Below are 22,631 nucleotides of genomic sequence, written 5' to 3' on the forward strand. Positions count from 1 at the left end.
TAAGATATAAATATTTTATTATTATAGTAACGAAGCAGTGAAAGGCAGATAGTTTACAATGATTATTGAATTCATCAACTTTTCCCTTGTTGAAACATAACTTATGAAAATAGATCAAATTCAGGAAAATAATACGTGCTAAAAATTCTCAAAATATTGAGAACCAGCCACTTGTACCCCAAATTTGGTCACATGACTTTTTTTGACGTAAGGCCTAATAACACTTCTAACCGGAAGTACATTATACGTAAAGTAGATCTTAATTAACTAGATGTTATTTTGTACTATTAAGTTAATTATTTTTTAATTATTAAGTATATGCCGAAATAAATGGAAAAAGTCAAATGTGTTTGTCAAATTAATCAATGTTTACCCGAAAAAGCCGCGATGTTTATTCGTACGCAGCACAATGAAAGTAGTGCGAGCATCTTGTAAATATGGTTTTTCATGGATGTCAAGAAACTGAAAGTTTTTATGGAATTTTCAGCCAAAAATGTAGTCTGTAACTGTAATGTGCGGATATGTTGTTCAATATTCAACATAGACTAGGTTCATTTGAAAACCTTTGTGGAAATAACTTTAAATTATAGAGAAAATTACTTGAATAAGTGGCAACCATGTAAACCGTTTGTGCAATCTGGGACAGGTTGCACAATTTGAACCAAAATATTTTGAGTCCCAAATATCGTTGAAATTTGATTTTAAGAACAAATCTGTTTATCATATAACTGCTTCAAGATGTCAGATTCTCAGAGGTAAGATTATTGTTTGAAAGTCTGTTGTGTCACGTTTTTTATGACCTCAATTTCTAATTTAAAAAAATCTTGATTAGACCAGTTTGGTAATATTATTTCAGGTGAGGAAATTTAATTCAGTTTTGAAAATGACATGTTTGATGATATTCTATGTGTGAAGGTTGATAAATCTGCTCCTTTAGTCTTTGAATCTTTTAAATAAGAGATCTACCCTGGTTTTCAATCATATTTTCTGAAAATTATTAATGGGACCATCTTCAGAAAATAAGATCATTAGTATTGACTATTGGCAGTTACTTTTTATTCAAGTATCATTTTTTTACATAGTACACAGAAGTCTGCTGCAAGAAAATATTGCGAATGCAACAGAAGATTTACTAAATAATATTTTGACATGAACTTATTTTAGGTTTGGGTTCAACCATCAAGTTTGTTTGTTTGATTTTACGCCTTTTCCCAACAGTATTTCAGTCATATAGGCAGGTAGTTTCCTAACCATCGTTCCTGGAGAGTTACACCAGTACTAGACTACCTTCATCCGCGCTAAACTACCAAAGCATCTCCCGGGGATTGAACCCATGCCAGAGAGGTAACTGGATTAGAAGTCATCGACTAACCCCTCGACCACGGAGGCGGTACCATCAAGTTTATCTTTCTTATGTTATTCATTACTTATTGCCAAACCCTCTCATGTTTGTGATAGGCAGCACAACATAAGGTGCACATTGGAAATGAGGTGTTTAAATCCTGAAAATGAATATTTTCAGGATTATGAGAAATTTGAAGGTATTAGCGTCATACTCATAGCACAACAAATAACACAACATCATGAACATGTCAAATATTAGTGTATCTTAACTACTGCCTGCTTGCCTTGGTCAAGATCAGAAAATTTAAAATGCTTTTCCACAAATATAGCCCCATGATTTTATGCCCGCATGTTAAACTTGTTGGGAGGCCGGGAGTAACTCCCCTTACCTATCCGGGAACGATTTGTAAACAACCTTGCTTAACAGTAAGTCTTGCATGCTTAAAACAAAACATTTTTAGTTGCAAAAATGGCATTCATTGCAGGAAATTGGGGAAAATGGGCAAAAAATTTCCGGCTTTGAAAAAAACCAAATCTATTTGGGGGGGTAAGGGGGGGGCCCAATTTTTGATGAAGGGTTGGTTGAAAACCTCCCTTTAATAGTTTCCCCCAGAATTGTAAATTGCACATGTAAACATTGTTTAATTATTTTAAAAAGGTATTTTTTTAAAAGAAAAATTAAATTGAAAAAAAATTTTGGGGCCGGTTTTGGAAAACTTTTAAATTACCCTTAAATTTAGTCAAGTTTACCTTTAATATAACTTTGGAGAAAATTTTCAATTTTAAAATGTTTGGCAAAATAAAAAAAAATTGGTGGAACATTTTTTTGGCCCACAATGCTGACCCCCAACTAGTTAAATTACCCCCATTTTTTGAAAAAAGTCAAAAGAACAAAAAATATAAATGAATTTTTGAACCCCCCCCCCCCCCCCCCTCTGGACCCTGCCACCATTCTGACAAAAACCACTGAGTCTGTGTTATGAATTTAAGTAATATGATAATTGTATGCATTTTTTCATGGTAGAAAAGTATATGTTTCCGAAAGTGTCTGGGATTAAGGGTTCCATGTTATTACTTGTAATAAGAGTAACGATATGCATCTAATGCATGCACATCTGACTTGCATGTTAAATAAGCTGATTGATATAAAGTAATGTCAGAAAAAATATACTTCTTTGTCACACATTGACAACATTAAGTTTGCTTTTACATGGATTCTTTCACATTTTCCCCAATATGTTACATGCCATCGATACATCACCCAAATCTACTGTAAAGAAAAGGAAAGGAAATTAACTTTCTTTGCTTTGAATGTTTTCAATGGAAGTTTTTCCAACAGATGTCTCTTAAAAGATCAAACTTGAGATATTGGATTAACAAGACTCATTTGTTAATTTTTAAAAGTTTTGATGTGTCGGCTGGTTTTAGTTTGCTTGGCAATTTTTCACTGTAAGGATTGAACATGGATACTGTATTATATAATGTAATTGTAATACTTTGTGGCCTATCTTTTAACACTTTTATTGTTGTCATTATGTAATGATCTTGTCTTAGTTTAAATAGCAAACATGTATGTATTCCATTGTTATTTAAATTCATATATGCCGTTATTATAATCGAGTTTATCTGACTCATTCTGAGAGTTGGAATTAAGCCTCAGACATAAAAGAATATGTTTTGAACTGGCATGCAAAAGTGAGTACAGTAGGCATATACTATGAGAATGATAAGGTCTAAGCCTCCAACCTGTTCAGACTAAGTGATAAGCCTTAAGAGCCAGGCCAGCATGCACAGTCATGCCCATCCCTGCAGTCTGATTGGGCTAGATATGTTGGGTAATAATGTTTGTATTTTGATAATGAAATCCACTTAAATTTGCACAGACTGTTCCAAAATCAAAGCAGGGTAAATCAAGCCATAATAGTATACCAAAACTTCAAATGGACTGTTCCAATTTTATAAGGGAAATTCCATTATTTACCAGTAAACTGTTTTAGGTTTAATTTTAGCTTTCTGCTCATTCATGATGTATTGGTAAAAACTGAGCACTGAACCTTAAAACATGAAGACAATGAATTATTACTTGGCATGATATCAGAAGAAAGTGTCAGTTATTTGAGGAGAATATGATTATAAATATATATTGGGTGCATAAGTTTTCCTAGAATGTGCTATGTTTGTACATTTATCTACAGTGCTAAATAATGTTCACCAGTTTATTGGTACTACCTGAAAGTTTGAGAGGAACTGTAGAACTGGCATTTCTGAACAAATATATGATAATTATGCATGCTTTTTTAAATATCTGGTATGTAAAGGTCACTGTGGTGTGAAACTAGGGAAATTCTTGTCTTTCACAAAATTGACATATTTAAAAAAAGGAGATCTAAGAAATTGAAATAAATCTGAAAAAAAAAAGCATGACCTCAGTGCCCTTATTTATATATTTACAAATTTTGTAATGGCCTTGAATATCAATTTTAGTGTTTTATCTATATTCTACGAATCATAAAAGGAAGTATATAAAATTATCAGAAAACAATATATTTTTCTTGCAATCTGATAAAATAGTAGCCATTCATAAAGAGATGTGTCATGATTATGAGAGGTTATCTTAGTCTTAAAGGTAATAACAGTGTAATGTAATACAATGGTTCATCAGTGGATAAGTGTTATCTTGCAGTCTCATCATGCAGTGAAGTTGGCACACTGGTGCATTCTTCTTCTAGACCAATTATTACATCGTCTGTTACCTTGCTGCCGTGTCTGTTCTAATAATGACCCTTGTTGCCATATTTTGTTCTAAAAAGAAACTTACTACCATGTTTGTTCTAATATAACACTTACTACCATGTAAGACCCTTGTTGTCATGTTTGTTCTAAAAATGACCGTTGTTGTCATGTTTGTTCAAATAATGACCATTGTTCAAATGTTGCCATGTTCTGTTCCAAAAAAAACAACTTACTACCATGTTTTTTTTCTAATACTGACCCTTGTTGTCATGTTAAAACTTTGTTCTAAAAAAGAATACTACCATGTTTGTTCTTATAATGACCTTTGTTGCCATGTTTTGTTCGTTAAAACATACTACCATGTTTGTTCTAATAATGACCCTTACTACCATGTTTGTTTTAAAAATGACCCTTGTTACCATGTTTGTTCTAAAAATGACCCTTGTTACCATGTTCTAAAAATGACCCTTACCACCATGTTGGTTCAAATATTAACAGAAGCACTTCATTGTTTGTTTTACTATTTGAAAACCCTTACTGGCTAGTGGCAGATAATGACAAGTCATTAGTGTAGATTATGCTATTCCAAAGTAATTGTTGAAATGTGTTGTATGTTGTTACCTTAACAGACTTCCCGAAAGTTGAAAAAAACTGTGAGACATTCGGTCTGACAAACCCTGAAAATCTGTCGGACCCAAACAAAATCTGTCGGACCAAATAAAATTGATCAAAATCAAAGAAAAACTTGTGTTTGTATTTCTAAGACACTTTTTGTTTTTCATTTTTTCGCCGTAAAAATCGACACAATCCGTACAGCGCATTTTCATCTCCTCCCTGTCATACACCAATGATTCATGGTTCTGCTTTCATTTTTCATTAAATTTTGTCTCATGTCTAATATTTTCATCATTTTATTGCTTTTCTGTGCACTCTTCTGACGTAGATTTTCGGTTTTTCCAAGGTTTGGCACCTTTAGCGACGCCATTTTGTATACATGCGGCTTGAATAAAAGCCGGACAGTCGGACCGATCCGGAATAAAAAATTGTCGGACCTGATCAAAATTTATCGGACATGTCCGTCGGACCGACGTATTTCGGGAAGTGTGCCTTAATTGACAGAGGTGAAATCTTTTCTTTTACAGTATGCGTTTGCCGGAGTTGACGAAGGAGGATTTTAAGAACATGGCTAAACAGAGGGAGAAGGCAAAGAGAGATCAAAATGCGAAACAAGCCAAAATCAGCGCAACATATGGTGAGCCAGCCATGCCTGCAAGTGTTAGCTTTCCTGCACCAGTAAAGGTACCGTATGCAAGTTTTCATTGTTTTGTTTACCTTCATTGACAGAATAATCCAGATTTGGATTAAATTAGACTTAGTTGCACAATCAGTGCACATCTTGTGCTGGTTTTGGACATATCAACTACTGGCCTTGAGGGTTAAAAGCTTTTCTTGGAGGTCTGTTTCAAATATCAGGATTTTGCATTAGTCATTGTACATTCTGTGACAGTTCTAACCAATCAAATACCTGAGATAGAGAATTTCTTTATAACCCGGCACCCTAATTCATCGGTTATATAGCAATATTCTAAGCTCCAGTATTTGATTGGTTGGAAACAAGCTCAGAATGTATATGATTGGTCGAAAACAAGCTTAGATAGTACACTGACCAATGAAAATCCTGAGATCTGACTTTTAAGACAAGTCATGCTGACACAAAAAATGCTTAATTGTTTGTCAGAGATTGTCCCAATTTTAGTAATGTATTATGTATTATTTGTTTCTTAGTTCTTTAGGTTTTTCATCAGTAACTTAATACTTAGATGGAAATGAATAATGGCATTGGATTATTTTAAAAATGATGTAAATTTTTTACCATAGATTGTAGAGCTGTCATTGATTCAGTGAAAGGCATATCGTCGATATATCGATATCAGATTGCAAACATCGACGATACACCGATATATCGATATATTTACCTGTATTTCACATTCATATTTGTATGAATGATTTTAGTAAACAGAACACCTTCTTTACATGAACTTATGATGTGTTTTGTTCATAAATGTCCTCTGATCATATTTTGCAAATATTAGTGCTATGAAATATGTAAATTATCAAATAAATATAGAACTGAATATAAAACTGAGTATAAACTGTGGTTATTCATTTACTGGCCTCTATCCATATCTATACACCATCACACTAAGCAGAACACTTCAATGACTACAGTTACAATATGGAATCACTAGTTCACTTGACTATATACAGAGTTCAAACTTAAATGTATATTAACTAGAATGACTAGTTTACATGACTAGAGTAGAAAAACATAATTATTACATAAAAAAAATCAAATTTGTGCATGAGTTTTGTATGTAGGTGTTAAATAATAGTGACTGAAGTCATAAAGTATTGACACTTGAACACAGTGGATACAAAAACACAGTTGATAATAAGGATGCAAAGGAATTTGATTTTGAAAACATACATTTCTGGAAATAACTGTAATTTAATAGGAATTTATCAAATTGAAATACAATTTTATTGACTTTTTATGACATTTTTGTAATTTTACTGTTCATACAGAACAAGGATTTGTCAAACCATTGTTACGCTTTTACTTGACAAAGTTAGAATAATTATTTATTTTATTTATATAGATCTTCATATTTATTTATTTATTTTGTAAATCATAAAATGTTAGGAATTTTCCAAATTATTTTATTGTTAAGTAATAGCCTACTGATTATATTGTTTTTACAATCGGTCTTGTAAACCTTGCCCCAATCATTGTTTACGACTCAAGTTAAATGTATTGCCGCTATTAAAATGGCAGTCATACGACGAATCTAACTAGGGACTAATTTTGAGTTAACAACCCCTTTTTCATCAACAAACCCAAAATGTTCCCAAATGGGAATTGGTTTTGAAATTTTAGCCTTCTTTTTGTCCCAACAATTTTAATGTTTTCAGCCATTTTTAAGTGTTGCTAAGATATGGGCATAGACTAAAATGTAGACAATTGTGAATGATGAATCTCATATCAAGTCAGTTTAAGAACTTTAGGTATAATGATAATTGATTTAGATCTATTGGATTTTTATTTTCAAATTATTTTTTAAAATTGGATTGTTTTGTTTATATAATTTTCAACACAAAGAAATATGTTTTTTTCTGAAGTGCAAATACAGCTTCCATACAGTAGCTGTCCATTTAGTAGTCACGGTATAGTTTTAGACATGTCCTTTTGACAGGGCACCTGTTTCCGTTTATGTTTTGAGTTAATTTTCGTCGTTTCCACAGGTACTTGAAACAAACTACTTTAATGTTCTGTATGGGCTATATACTATGGTATTTTCTATACTTTTAAAAATTAGTGAAAGTATCGATTTTTTAAAATTTGAATCGATAATCGATCGACAAAAAAATATCAATGATACATCGATATCGCTTCTATCGATGACAGCTCTAATAGATTGTATCACTACTACAAAGAAGACCTGGCCTGTCATATACTCAGTTTGTTTTAAGTCTATTTTAGTTTTTAATTGTGTTTTTATGGCTTATCTACATGGTGTATCTCCTGCGAAAGGTTGTTTAAGTTGTTGTATGTAGTGTATGTTAAGTTAGAGGTAACCGAGAAAATGATAAATATGTGTATTTGAAAACTGTTTCTTTTATTTATGTAAATGATTATGTCATCATTATGAACATTTGAAACAAAAACTTTTGCAAGAACATATGTATACAGGTTCAGAGAAAAAAAAATACCTGAACTTGTTGAATAATAGAAAGATGGCTGAAATGATCAAATTGCAAATCTGCTAAACAAACTTAATTGCGAACATGAAATTTGATGACCGACTTTGGCGTGTTTGTCATTTTGATATAAGATCATATTTCTTGAAACTCAGTTGTTTTAATTAGAGAAAGTTCCTGTACATTCGCTTTGTAGAATTTATAAGGTATATTACATTGTTTGTCAGCGATCAAAGCACCCCTAGGGGCTGGCAATTAATTAGAAAGATAATGAAATAACATTATGCTGAGTCGGCAAGAATGGAAAATATTATGAAACGAATCTGTTTAATGTTGATATTGTAGAAAATATATTGTAAAACTGACTTGATTGTACAGATCATATAGATCCTATGGCAGGTGCTGTGTGTATTTTTTTCCCTGTGTAAGCATTGATTAATCTGCAACATGTTGTTGGGAATTGTTACTTCTACTGTCAGTAATAAAATGTCAGTTTTCAAACATCAAAGTCGTCCAAAATAATGAAAAAGAGAGAAATGCAGTTAGTAATCTGTTTCTCTGGTTTTTGCATTTCTTCTGACTTATAATTTAATAAGTAATTAGTAGTACATGTATAGGGATTTTAGTTTAATTATGGTGATAATAATGGTAGAAAAGATATTATATTACCTCTTAACTTGCATACAATGATCCTCTTTAACTAAGAATCTTGTATGCAAGCTTAGTAGTATATTTCTTGAAGATTTTCTAGAATTATATGAAAGCATGACATTTAATACGCCACGCAAGTCACTTTCAATTTCCAGTAACTATAGCTGTTATTTTACAGAGTTTGAATGAAAATTTTCTCTTTCCGAATTATTAGATATTGGAAACGATGATGGCATTCTCCCAAGGTTGTCAAATTTTATCTTTGAATTTTGAAAATCTGAACTAGAGGTCAATCTAAGTCTGATACAAGTTCAATGGCTTACATTGTAGTTTAAGTAGGGAGTAGTGGCTTTTTTTCCCTTGAAGGGGTAGGGTAGGATGACATGCCTAAAGGTCCCGGTGCAGAATCCAAAATTAGTAAGGTTATTAGATAATGATTCCCATCATTGGTTTTTAATTGCAAACAAAGCAGTACTTAAACAAAGATTCTAGAGTTGTTTATTTACATTTCTAGGGAGTTTTTACATTAAAATCGCACCATATTCAGGAAATGATGATTATATCATAATATTAAAACCATATGACCCTAAACTTTCAGATAGATCTGTGGCTCCCGGTTGTAACTTAATAAACTGATTAAACATTAGATAAGACAGTACTGCAATGAAAATATTTAGACTTGATTTTCAGTAAGAACACAACTAAACTAAACATCATCTAGAGTAAATGAAATTATTTCAAACAGGTCATTACCTCTTGCCCTGATAAATTTGTAACATGGCCTGGTCGGTAATTGAAATGGAGTCAAACACATTTTTATCTCTGAAAATTTTCTTGTTACATCTAAAATTAGCCTGGCTACTCGATAGGATGTCAAAAATAGAAGCACTAATCGAAAGGTTGATAAAATCTCTTTGTTGAGACTGTATTAAGACCTGTGCATTGCGAGAAATGTCTAAAAAAGGAAGAATTTGACCATTTTTATACTGTTGATTATTAAATGTAACACAAATATCAGCTATGAGAGTCCAAGTATAGAATTATAATAATTGCACTTTGAGCTTATCTAATATTTAAGACCTTTTTAGTAACGCTTCTGATAGGCAACATTTGTGTTGCATTATTTCTTATGCAGATCGGCTAATTTCATGCTGTTAGAAGTTATGTTATAGTGGTTTTGCTCCTTGAATATTGGTAATTTGCATGTCACGTTTTTCTCATAAATATAATTCCAAACTGGAGGTTATAATAATGCTCAGCAAATACTTGTACATGACTGTACATATATATTACCAGTTTACCTTCTCAATTTAGCAGGGAAATTACTTGGTAAATGCCACCATTGTAGAGCCAGCTAGGCTAGTCTCAAACATCTTTGCTGTCACAATATGAACTCTTTGCTGTTGGCCCAGCAGTTGAAAGTGCTCATTGTGATGTAGAAACCCCCTAAAAATACTAATTTAAAGCATGGCCCTTCTATGTAACAAGGTTATTGCTAGAGGGGGGTGAAGATAAATACAACTTCTGGCTGTGATAAAAAATCATGCAATTAAAAAAAAATGTTCATCACCTGAAAAAAGTAACCCAAATGTGTATATAAAGAGCGGAAAACACATTTGTGTTTTGAAATTATGATGAACGTCCATATGGTTTCCTTGCCCTTTTTAATTCATTTTTTTTTACTTAAATAATGTACATATGAAAAAATATATATGTACAATATATGTTTTAAAAAAAACACTTTCAGTTACTTACAAGTGTGAGGAGAATAGCTTTAATTTAGTGTAAGAATGGATAAAGGTGTTACTACATGTAAGAAATAGTAGTGGATTGTAAGGAAATCCTGTTATCATGATGGGTCATGATGGGTCAAACCAGGATTCAGGATTTTGTTCTGATGCAAAATAGTTACAAATTAATTTAATACTTGTATGTCTTTTTGTATTTATAGTTTTAAATCACAGCCACTGTGTGAGGCTGAAAAAGGTCATGCATGTATATTGTTTTCCAAGCTTTATTGGAATTTAATACCTCACCTCCGACCTCAGGTGCTTCTCAATGCATTATTGAAGGCACTAGCAGGCTTATACTGAGTAGAACAATAATTACCTTATATATAACATGCTGGATAGGAGAATTAATTGTTCAATCTGAGATTCAAATCCATAGCCGAAGACATTAACTTGTATGTTTTTATGTAATGGCCGGGGCATATAGTGTTACCCTGTTCCGTCCTTCCGTCATTCTGTCATTCCGTCATCATCAGTTTCCGTTCATTATCTTAGTAACGGTTGCACACATTCAACTCAAATTTGACATATGGATATGTCATGAGAAAATACAGGTCAAGTGCGAATTTGGTCATGGTTCGATGATTTTTGGCAGAGTTATGCCCCTTTTACTTTGAAAATAACATGAAATTTTCAGTTTCCGTTCATTATCTCCCCAACTGTACAACACATTCAACTCAAATTTAACATATGGATATGTCGTGAGAAAATACAGGTCAAGTTCGAATTTGGTCATGGTTCGATGATTTTTGGCAGAGTTATGACCCTTTTACTTTAAAATAATATGGAATTTTCAGTTTCCGTTCATTATCTCCCCAACGGTACAACACATTCAACTCAAACTTGACATATGGATACGTCAAAGGAATGCGCAGGTCAAATTGAAATTTGGTCATGGTCCAATGATTTTTGGCAGAGTTATGCCCCTTTCACTTTGAAAATAATATGAAATTTTCAGTTTCTGTTTATTATCTCCCCAACAGTACAACACATTCAACTCAAATTTGACATATGGATATGTTTTTTTTAGGAATTCCCAGGCCAAGTTCGAATTTGGTCATGGTTCAATGAATTTTGGCAGAATAATGCCCCTTTCACTTTGAAAATAATATGAAATTTACAGTTTCTGTTCATTATCTATCCAACAGTGTTACAATATTCAACTCAAATTTTACATATGGATATGTCAAAGGAATGGGCAGGTCAAGTTGGAATTTGGTCATGGTTTGATGATTTTTTTTGGCAGAGTTATGTCCCTTTCACTTTGAAAATAATATAGATACATCTTAGGAATAAGCAGTTTAAAGGGGCAACATTCGCTGCCGCGGCAGCGAGTATTTGTGGGTGTGACTTATCAGTGATGTAAAACTGTCTGTTATAAACCCTGAACTATAAATAGCACGCAGTGTTAACCTGCAGAGAGAATGTAAACAAAAACAGCTGATTTTACACAGGAGAGGTTTAATGGATGTTTTATATAACTCAAAGATTAATTAAAGACATTATCAAGTCATCTTGTCCAGATATTAAATGTTAAATCCAAAAGATGTGCCTTACATGGGGCATTTCTTTTAGGAACAACCTGCTAAAATGTTCTTGACAGAAATTTAAAATATTTTTAAACTGTTAATGTATAAAATTTTTTATGCATATGCAACATTTAGTTTGATTAACATTTGTGAGATGTAATTTTTGACTACAAGATATTTACAACAAAATATAGTGTAAATGAAATATACCTGGAAGTTACTTTTACTGTTTTCATGAAGTTTAAACCATTCAAATACAAGTTAAATCAGTACTTTGAAATTTAAAAAAAAATCATAGATTAATGGATTATTGTAAATTTGTTGGATTTGATAAAGCAAGTCAGTAAAAGTTATTGTTTTATTCAGCATTGAAATGTGTCGTCTGCTAAAAATCTACCTCCCTGAAATATACATCGTCTGCTACAAATCTCTCTCCCTGAAATAAACACTGCCACGTGCTTCTGTTTACTACTGAAGGTTCATGACCTGTAATGATCACATGGCTCCTCCCAGGGAAATTCAAATTTCAAATTTGACAGCCAGTATTTTTTTCCAGAAATACACTTAACAAAGTTATATTTTGAATAATTTTGGTCAATCTTTATCAAAAATATCTATGCCTACAAATATGCCAAGTGTTATTTTAATGCATTTGGTAATTAATCTTAAATCTTTGAAAAAGGGTCCCTGAAGTGAAGCATGCATAAAATTAATAAGAAACCTGCCCTAGCGCCATCTGCTGGCTTTTATAGTCCAGTTGGGCCTTTAAGTTTGAATTTGGTCGTGGTTCAATGATTTTGGACAAACTTATCTTTCTTGAACGTTGGAAAAATTTTGAACTTTCAGTTTCAGCACTCATACTTTTGTGGAAATGTATGTAGCCATTATGAAATATGCTATTTTCAAAAGGTTAAGACTGAATAATTTCAGTGCCTTGAAAATTGTATGAAAATGGTTTGTGTTAACATTGAAAAGTTTTAAGGGCTTTGAACTTAAAATGAAAAAAATAATTTGTACAAACAAATTTGGAACTAAATATTATAAGCTGCATGCGGGGGCATCCGTGGCATGATGACACATTTCTAGTTTTTTCTTATTCTGCGTTTACATCTTACAATGAAAAATGGGCTGTAACAAAATTCATCGTAAGAAAGTGATCAGCATAGTCCTTATAGCATTTCAACAACTAAAGTAAAATATATGTATTTTTCAGGTGGCAGGAGAGGATACAAGTATAGGTCGGATTATGGGTGTACGATTTGAGGACTTCAACAACATCATGAAACAGTGTAGGTATACGGATGTTGTGGGCGTGGAAAGACAACCGGCCACACCTCTTCCAGGAAAAAGTGTAGATAAGAAATTTTTTAATTCCAGTTCGGCCAGTAGAAATTTGAACTACCATTCAAATACGAGTAGTTCCTCTTCAAGACCAAATAAATCCACTGCTCATAGTCAAAATAGTGTTAGTAATAGTAGTAGAAATGATGGGAAATATAATAAACCATTTCATGGTGATGAGAGATCTAACAGTGTTCCAAGTAGTCATGGTTCAAAAATAGAAACCAGTTCTAATAAAACTACAAGTAGCGAAAGAGCTAGTCTACACAACACCTTGCAAAAACCGGATCAAAAACCAGAATCTTCCAATTCACATGACCATTTTAAATCGGAACGAGGTCAAAGTCAGGACCATTCTTCGGCTAGGAAAGAGTCGATGCCGCAATCAGTAAAACATCAACCAATCAGAACTAGAGAACCAGTGCTTCAATCTATGAACAAAGAGCTGATTGGTCAATCAAAACCAGAAATTAACCAATCTGGTGCGAGTAACCAAATTTTAAGTGCAAGTAACAGAACAGCTGAGATTAGAGACGGAAGGCAACCAAATGATGCTAGAACGGTCTTAAAAGAGAAGGAAGAGAATAGAAATGCTGATGTTGGTAATGGCGCTAAGTTGAAAAACAGACCAAAACTACATATCCCTGAAGTAAGTATATTTATGCTAGGTGACCCATTTTCTAGTTAATCTTTTCACGAATCAGTCAAATATTGAAACAAACTAATAATCATGACTTGTATTGTTGTTCGATTAGAAGTGCACAAAAATCGCACTGCATTGTTGCAATTTAGCTTGTTCTTGTAGACATGAGAAAGATAAGGTGGTGAAGAAAGTGGCTCTTGCACTTTTACAAGTGTATTCTCTACTTGAAACATAAGTAAACTGTGTACATTCTTTGAATTGCAAGTTGAAGTAGGATAAAGTCTTTTTACTTATTACATAATCATTCAATAATTTTGCGTATATATTGGACATGCCAAGATAAGTTGCATGTCATCAGTATACATGTTTATAATTTTTTTTTGGTGGGGGGGGGGGGGGGAAGTAAAGGTCAATGACGAATTTTCAGCCTATTTGGGGGAAGTGACCTAAGGCGCCCCTACTTGCGTTAGACCAGGAACAAGCAGCACCATATGAGAAAACAAAGTCCCTGGCAGGATTTGAACCTACAGCAGTAAGGGGCAAGTGGTTTGAAGTCAAATACCTTAACCACTTGGCCACAGGCACCCTTATCATTATCCAGTATAATGGAAATGTTATTCAGTTAATAATATACAGTATTCTTTTTGGTACATTTGAAACATGCCTTTTGGTGATTTTGTTTGAACATATGGCTGAACTCCTTCAGTGTCAGTTTTTTCCACTGAGTGCTTTTATTGTCTATAATAATAATTATTCATGTACATTGTTCTTGATTTATTTACTTGACAATATTTTTACTACTGAAAACTTTATCTTATATATTTACTTAATATTCATGAATCTGGGGGTACTTTACTTTAAGAGCACAAAGTTGTGATATATTTAAGAAATGTTCGAAGTTGGCACATTTATGTAACAATTATTGACATTTATCAATAATTTGTGGTTATAATATTGACTATAAATGAAGTCATATAACTAAAAAAGTGTTACCTAGTAAGTTTAAATGACCCAGAGGGTATGTTAAATTTGACAACTGGGACTTCCAGTTATAGTTTTAATAACTATGGTATTTTTGTATGATTTTGTATGATGTGCAGAATTATTACAACTTTAAGGTAAAAAGTATGGTAAATTTTTTTGATAAAAAATATAAGAAAGAAAATACAAGAAGGATCTACATTGACATTGCAGTGTAAATAATGGCTTTAAATATAAAAAAAAATGTAAAATTGTGCTTGCCATTTTAGTGATTGGCAACACTTTGTAGTACTATAAATCTGATTTGGATATATGCAGGTCAAAATTATTTGTAAATTCTTGAGTATTACAAAGGTACAGCTAAGTGCCTTTGGTGCATATTTAAAGGTATTGTTTTGGGAAAATTTTATAGTCCAACCAGATGGTATACTGCCCTAGATTCTGACATTTTACTTGATGCACATCAAACCAAATACAGTTGTCTTCTGTCTGAGCTAGCCCCTCTATTTCCCAGCTGCAAAGCCTACAAGCTGACCTTTCCCTGTCCCCCATCAAACACCTGCCGCCCGCCCCCTTAAAAACCCCAGAAAAGTGGAAACAATACAAAAACCTATTCAAAAAGTCAAAAAATATATGAGAAAATTCCTGAAGAACTTAAACAACAATAACAACAAATTTCTATAAAGAGAATTATATAATTCATCTGATGACCTGTCCTAAAAGAACACTTTGTTGTTTGACCATATGTTGCTCATACATTTACATGTATAACTGGTCGTACTGTTTCAAATTTATGTATAAATCATTAAATGTATGTGCTAATTTAAGAAAGACTTGAAATGACCTTTTTATCATATGTAGAGTGCTGGTGTCACATGTGACAGGCCTTGTAAACATGTGACATCAGTTTAATAATGGTATTTATGATCGAAATAATAATTTTCACCTTTATGCCGTCATTAAAATGTCTGAAGTGAAAATGATTGCAATATTTCCCCAGGAATATCTTGACATTTTCTTGGTGATGGTTCAAAAATGATTCTATATTTCATTATATTATAGTTTGTTTTAATTAATGTGGCAATTTTGTTGTACTTAAGTATTAAGTATTCATTGTGGTTATTTTGAGAACATGATTTTTCTGGGTAAGGAAATTCATATGAAAAAGAAACACAATCGGACGAAAATTACTTGTATTTAGTTCTAAGGAAATTTGTTTACATGTATAATAATATACAGGCAGTATTTCGATGTACAAATCTGATCATTCTTAGCAAAAGTTCCCATCTTCATCCCTTGTTTATTTTTTCTGTTCTTTTAAATAAAAAAAAATAAAATTTTCTCAAGAGTGGCTCTCTGTGTATCTGTTTTAAACCAAGGAATTTCTATATTTTGTGTAGTACATCAAAAAATCTGGATCTAATCCTTTATTTTGCTAAATATGATCAAAATATCTTTCTTCAAAGGATTGGCATGACTTTAAATCTCTTTCCAAATTGCATTGTTTTCAATCAATGGCATGGGGTCATTGACCGCTAAGTTTGACCACTTGTGTACACTGTAAAAGTGAATGTCCTTCGGCCTTGCCAGTTCTGTAAGAAGGTGATTATGGCATGCAAATATTCTATGACAGAATGTTTCGTGATTGAACACACATTTTTTGCAGGTATTTTACCATAGCTCAAGTCATGTTTTTGCCAAAGAGAAAAACAAATGACTTGTCTATAAGGCTTCCAGGCATTATTTGCTGAATTTTCTGTTATTTACCATTATTAATGGAAGTAGATGGAAGAAATTCATTTGGAATGACAGAGAATGCAATATTTTATAAGGCATCAAGTTTGCAAACACAGAATTTGTAGACTTTGTTCAAATTGGTGTATAGTTGTTTTCTTGTTACAAAATATTGTTAATATTTTTAACGTGACTATCAAGAATAAGGAAATTTTTTTGTGCTAACCCTAGAGTCAGCATCATACTAAAAATTGGTTACATTTTTACATGCAAATTGGCATCTCCATAATCCATTACTGAAAGGAATTAATTAAAAATTTGGCTGCAGTTCTGATGCCTTAACCCTTAAAGGTAACTCCTCAGGAAGGCACTGTTTTGTGGACAGCTCATAAGAATTTGTTAAGTTGTATAAAACCCATGCTATAAAACGCCTATGACCTATACTGTGTTTGCGAGATGTAAAAACCCAGCAAAAATCAATAAAAATGATACATTTGTTTTCTTTTTACATACAAACAAAATGTGCTAAAGCAAAAAAAAAATGTTCTTACATGTATGTGGTATTTTTCAGCTTTCCAGCAATATCTATTGAATCTTAGTTACTCAGTGGCACATTAAACATCAACATCATTGAATAGACATATTGATGATATTCATATGACCAACAGTATCAGTGTATACATAGAATTCATTTTAAGTGCAAATTATAGTACATTAAGTCCAAAGGTCAGTTTGTAAAGATTTAAATCAATGTCTTTGAAAAGAATTGTTTTTTGAATAAAATGTTGTTTATACTTAGCACATAATTGTATAAGGTCAGTCACATTTAATAATAAAACATGGAATTGGCTTTTAAAAGCATACTGATTTGACCTAGAACTTCAAACTTTGTAAATAGAAACTTATACTTTGAAAACACACATTTTCAGGTCAAAAGGTCAAACGTCAAGGCCACTTGGACCTGTAGTATCTAGATATAAACTGGTCATTCATTAAATCAATGTTGACATTGACCTCAAATGTCATGCAGACTTTGTATGTAGTGTCCATAAATGAGGTCTGCCTGCCATACCAATTTTCAGGTTAAAAGGTCACAGGTCAAGGTCACTAGTACATTGTACCTATATTAGGTTATCCTGTTGTCAGATTCATGGTCAGTACTGCTTTAAAATTCAACTTTCCGCTATTTTGTCAGTATAAATATTTTTCAAAATAATCCTGCAAATGCCCCCCCCCCCCCCAGAAAAAGTTTATGCATGTAAATGTATGAGTGATTTCCATGATTTTAGATCAGCCCTCGTTTATTACAAGGACACTACATTTATTTCTGCAGATGTCACAAGCAAACATGGTATAACAATGTAAACATACAGTACATTATTTAATACTCGTTTTATTGTATGTTTTCTCTGTGTCAGCAAAATGTGAAGATATTTTGTGAACTATATGCTTTATATTCTTATAACTATCATCAGTGTTTTTTTTACCCTGTTGGGAATGAGTCTGGGTCTTTGTCTACAGAATTGGGAATTTTGTAGTCATCAAATTAAAAATGTAAACTGGGAAAATACAAGTCACTGCAAAAGTTGAATTGCCAATTTTGATATTGCTTAGGGGAGAATAACAATTATTTTTTAGCTATTGTTGATAGGTCTTTTATTTTTTCAGAACCATCAAAGGAAAAAATAATGTGACCCTGTACATTAATTATGCACTCATTATCATGTTTAATATGATATATTTTTTTATTTTTTTTTATGATATTAATTTTTTTTTCTTTCTATTTTTCAGAATGTTGAAGAAATGCTTAAGGTATGTATACTTATAATTTTTGTTTTACTGCACTTAAGTGACAAAATTTATTATTATTCTGTTCTGTCTGACCAGGCTCTATAGTATAGACTTTACTGCCAGTAAATTGACAGTTCTACAAAGGAAGCTGGGCAAGTCGATTAATAAATTCAGCAGGTTACGGGTTAATACATTAATTGTACTTTTCTCGAAAATTTGATTACATAGGGGTGTCTGTGGCCCAGTGGTTAAAGTCGTAGGTTCGATCTGCACCAGCGTCTTCCAATTCTTTCATGTGAGAAAGCTATCCAGCTAGCTTATTGGATGTTGGAGGTTCTACTGGGGTGCCCGTTTGTGCCTGTAATAATGCACAAAGGGACATACATGTAAGGTCTTCCTTCACCAGTAAAGCTAGAAAAGTCATCATATGACCTACTTGTATACTGTGTTGGTTCAACATAAAACCCAATAATAATTTTTTTTTAAAAATAAAATGATTACCTGTAGGAGGAGGTGAATGATTTATGAAACTTGCAGGGTAACATGTTTTTATAATAATGTTGTTTTTGTTTTCCTCTATATAGGTTTTAACATGTGAATAACCTAAAATTTCTGTAACATTGCGAACAAGTGTTGTCCATCATTTTAAGGAAGAATATAATTATTTTCTTATTATTCTTTTCCACATGGTTAATAAGAGTTAATTTTGTTGAGAAAGAAAAACAACAACAAAACTTTACTTTTTCATTGTATTTGGATTGGCAATGGTATTTAAAATAGCATATGAAATATAATAAAATGAACACTGAGAATTACAAAGCTGAAGATGGAATTATCAATCTATACCTTCTATAAGTAGTGTACAGACCCCTCCAAAAAAAAAAAAAAATATTAAAAAAAAACGGAAATGGGGGTTAGTTGGTTAGTTGGTTAATGTTTCCTCTGTGACTTTAGCTAGAACTTGCAAGGTCAATACCTCCTTAATGGGGTCTATACTTGTCCTGGTATGTGCATAAATAAATATTAACAAGATTTAAAACATTTTTCACTAAATACAGAAATAGTGGTTTAAAGCAAGCTAAATTTAAATCATTTTAGCAGTTTATATATGACTTTATGTCTGGTCAAAAATACTTCTCCATATAAAATTTAAAGTATGTTTATTAAATTTCCTTGACATCATTTTATGGTGCACTTTATTAGATTTTCTTTGTATTGTTATTATTATAAAACAGGAAACATTATTTATAATCCCAAACTAAATTTAGATGTCCGATAAAAGCCACAAATGTCTTCCATTCGATTCGGCTTTTATTATATCTCAGTCGTTGCTACTTTTGACGTCATGGTATTTTTTTTTGTGTTTATGCAAAATAGTATGACGTATTTTGACATTAAGTCCGGATGAATGACGCATATTGTCTGTCAAGTGTTTGCTTTAATACTATCAATAATAAGTTAGTCCATCTGAGATTTATTGTAATGATATCTCGGTCTCGGTCAAACTCGCAGCCATGACCACTGCTTTAAATACCTTTAGAATACTTAAGTATACTACAGTGTAGTTATATGTTTATACTTCTGTAGAATTTAAATGACTACAGAAAAAAGATACTTGTGTTAAAAGGCCCATTATGCCCCAAAATGCTTTGAATATTAATTCTCAAAAACTTTATTTTTGGTGTTCTTTTGTAGTTTTCAAAACACTCATTGGCCATTTACAAAAAAGTTTTTTTTCTCTTTTGTTGCTTTTTGGCAAATAGTAAAGTCATAGTGATTAAGTATTTTGTATAGAAGTCAAAATAATACTATGTTTATATTTTGCTACTTTTATGACAAATTATTTTGACATTCAGCGCTACTTTCTTCATGTAACACACATCTAACATGCTCTAAAACCATTATTTAAACGTTCGCCTTTTCTAAAAAGGTAACAATTTATTTGTTTCTGAAATAAAGTGGTCTTTGTCACATATTTGGTAAAATTTTGCTGTTTCATAATTATATTTAAAAAATCTGGTCCATGTTTTATGATAGATATTTATATATATCTTTCATGTACATGATGGGATTTTTTTTGTTTTTATGGTTTTTTGTAGACAGATATATTGTAATTATGTTGTTGAAAGTAATGGATATGAGTTGAGTAAGAATTTGAACCCCGCTAATAGCCATGGAGGATAAAAGAAAAGAAATATCATGTTTCTCCTTTGAACAGTTGATAAAGATTCACTTTATCACCAATTTGATTCTCCCTAACAACTGAAGGATTTTACTTTAATCTCTTGTCATGTCTATTATAGACTTAAGAATTTATCGAACTTTTTTTTTTCTCAGTGCAGTTTTTAAAGGGTGAGGGATACATATAAATGGGTTATTAGTTAAAGTAATGGTACATGACTGTATGCATTTTTCCTGATATGAATTTAGTTTGTTTAAGCTATTTTTTAGCTCACCTGTCACAAAGTGACAGGGTGAGCTTTTGTGATCGCTTTTCGTCCGGCGTCCGTCCGTCCGTCCGTCCGTCGTCCGTAAACTTTTACTTTAAATGACATCTCCTCATAAACCACTAGGCCAATTTCATCCAAACTTCACAGGAATGTTCCTTTGGTGGTCACCTTTAAAAATTGTTCAAAGAATTTAATTCCATGCAGAACTCTGGTTGCCATGGCAACCGAAAGAAAAAACTTAAAATATCTTCTTTTAAAAAACCCAAAGAGCTAGAGCTTAGATATTTGGCATAAAACATCATCTAGTCAGTGTCTACCAAGTTTGTTCAAATAAAAGCCCTGGGGTCAAAATTGGCCCCGCCCCAGGGGGTCATTGATTTACCCTATGTGCATATAGTAAAACCTTAAAAAAATCTTCTTTTAAAAAACCCAAAGAGGTAGAGCTTAGATATTTGGCTTGAAACATCTTCTAGTCAGTGTCTACCAAGTTTGTTCAAATAAAAGCCCTGGGGTCAAAATTGGCCCCGCCCCAGGGGGTCATTGATTTTTTCCTATATGCATATAGTAAAACCTTAAAAAATCTTCTTTTAAAAAACCCAAAGAGCTAGAGCTAAGATATTTAGCATGAAACCTCCTCTAATGGGTGTCTACCAAGTTTGTTCAAATAAAAGCCCAGGGGTCAAATTTGGCCCCGCCCCAGGGGGTCATTGATTTACCCTATATGCATATAGTAAAAACTTTAAAAAATCTTCTTTTAAAAAACCCAAAGAGGTAGAGCTTAGCTATTAAGCATGAAACCTCTTCTAGTGGGTGTCTTACAAGTTTGTTCAAATAAAAGCCCTGGGGTCAAAATTGGCCCCGCCCCAGGGGGTCATTGTTTTTCCTTTTATGTATATAGTTAAAACATAAAAAATCTTTTAAAAAATCTTAAAAGCTAGAGCTAAGATATTTAGCATGAAACATCTTCTAATGGGTGTCTACCATTTTTGTTAAATTAAGGGCCCTGGGGTAAAAAAATTGGCCCGGCCCCGGGATCATTGATTTTCCTTTTATGTATATAGTAAAAACTGAAAAAATGTTCTGTTAAAAAGACCAAGAGATAGAGTTTAGATATTAAGCATGAATTATCTTCTAGTGAGTGTTTACCAAGTTTGTTCAAATAAAAGCCCTGGGGACAAAATTGGCCCGCACAGAGGGTGTGGGTCATTAATTGTTTTTCACTATATGTGTTTAGTAAAAACTTAAAGATTTTTCTAGAGCTAGAGCTTAGATATTTATCATGAAACATCTTCAAATGGGGATCTACCAAGTTTGTTCAAATAAAAGCCCCTGGGTTAAAATTAGCCCCGCCCCGGGGGCCTATATACAGGTGAGCGATTTCAGGGCCATCATGGCCCTCTTGTTTTAATAATCTGACATTTTAAGTTTGTATAAATGACTTGCTGATGAATCTTGTATATGTGTATTTAAGTCCTATAAGTAATGACTTCAATACTGCAATACTTAACTTTACAGTAGAAATCGAAGGCAGTGAGGTTTGTGGAAAAAAAAGCCAAATATATATACACACCAGTTAGAATACTCAGTATGAAATTGTTAATCTATTTTAAATAAACATTTGTCCCCATTAAACGACTAAAACAGTGATTTAATGAAAGTCACTGACATGTACCGATAGGTATTTAGTTTGATTGTTCATGTCAAGGGGTTAACCAGTACTATAGGACACCTTACAGGTACATGTGACAGATAGATAAACAGTGCTTTGTTTCACTGTCTAAAATGGCCTCCTGTAATGTGCGGCTTCATGTCACAGATAAAAACATCGCTGGTTATGAAATGACAATAGCAGATATATTTGAGGCACTTGCCGTTATGATAAAAT

At 32.5% G+C, this 22,631-nt stretch overlaps 1 protein-coding gene across 1 annotated transcript in view; it reads left to right on the top strand.

The window, feature by feature from the left end:
- The first annotated feature begins 410 nt into the window (after positions 1-410).
- LOC132732547 (AF4/FMR2 family member 4-like) overlaps positions 411-22,631 on the top strand; it is a 105,946-nt gene continuing 83,725 nt past the window's right edge. The window contains exons 1-4 of the mRNA XM_060719027.1: positions 411-755; positions 5,220-5,376; positions 13,020-13,796; positions 18,297-18,317. Coding sequence (XP_060575010.1) covers positions 739-755; positions 5,220-5,376; positions 13,020-13,796; positions 18,297-18,317 — 972 coding nt within the window. The 5' untranslated portion in view covers positions 411-738. The remainder of the gene's footprint in view (positions 756-5,219; positions 5,377-13,019; positions 13,797-18,296; positions 18,318-22,631) is intronic.

The sequence above is a fragment of the Ruditapes philippinarum genome, unplaced genomic scaffold, assembly GCF_026571515.1.
Source record: "Ruditapes philippinarum isolate M1 unplaced genomic scaffold, ASM2657151v2 ctg1211_1_1_1_1, whole genome shotgun sequence".
Classification (NCBI taxonomy): Eukaryota; Metazoa; Mollusca; class Bivalvia; order Venerida; family Veneridae; genus Ruditapes; species Ruditapes philippinarum.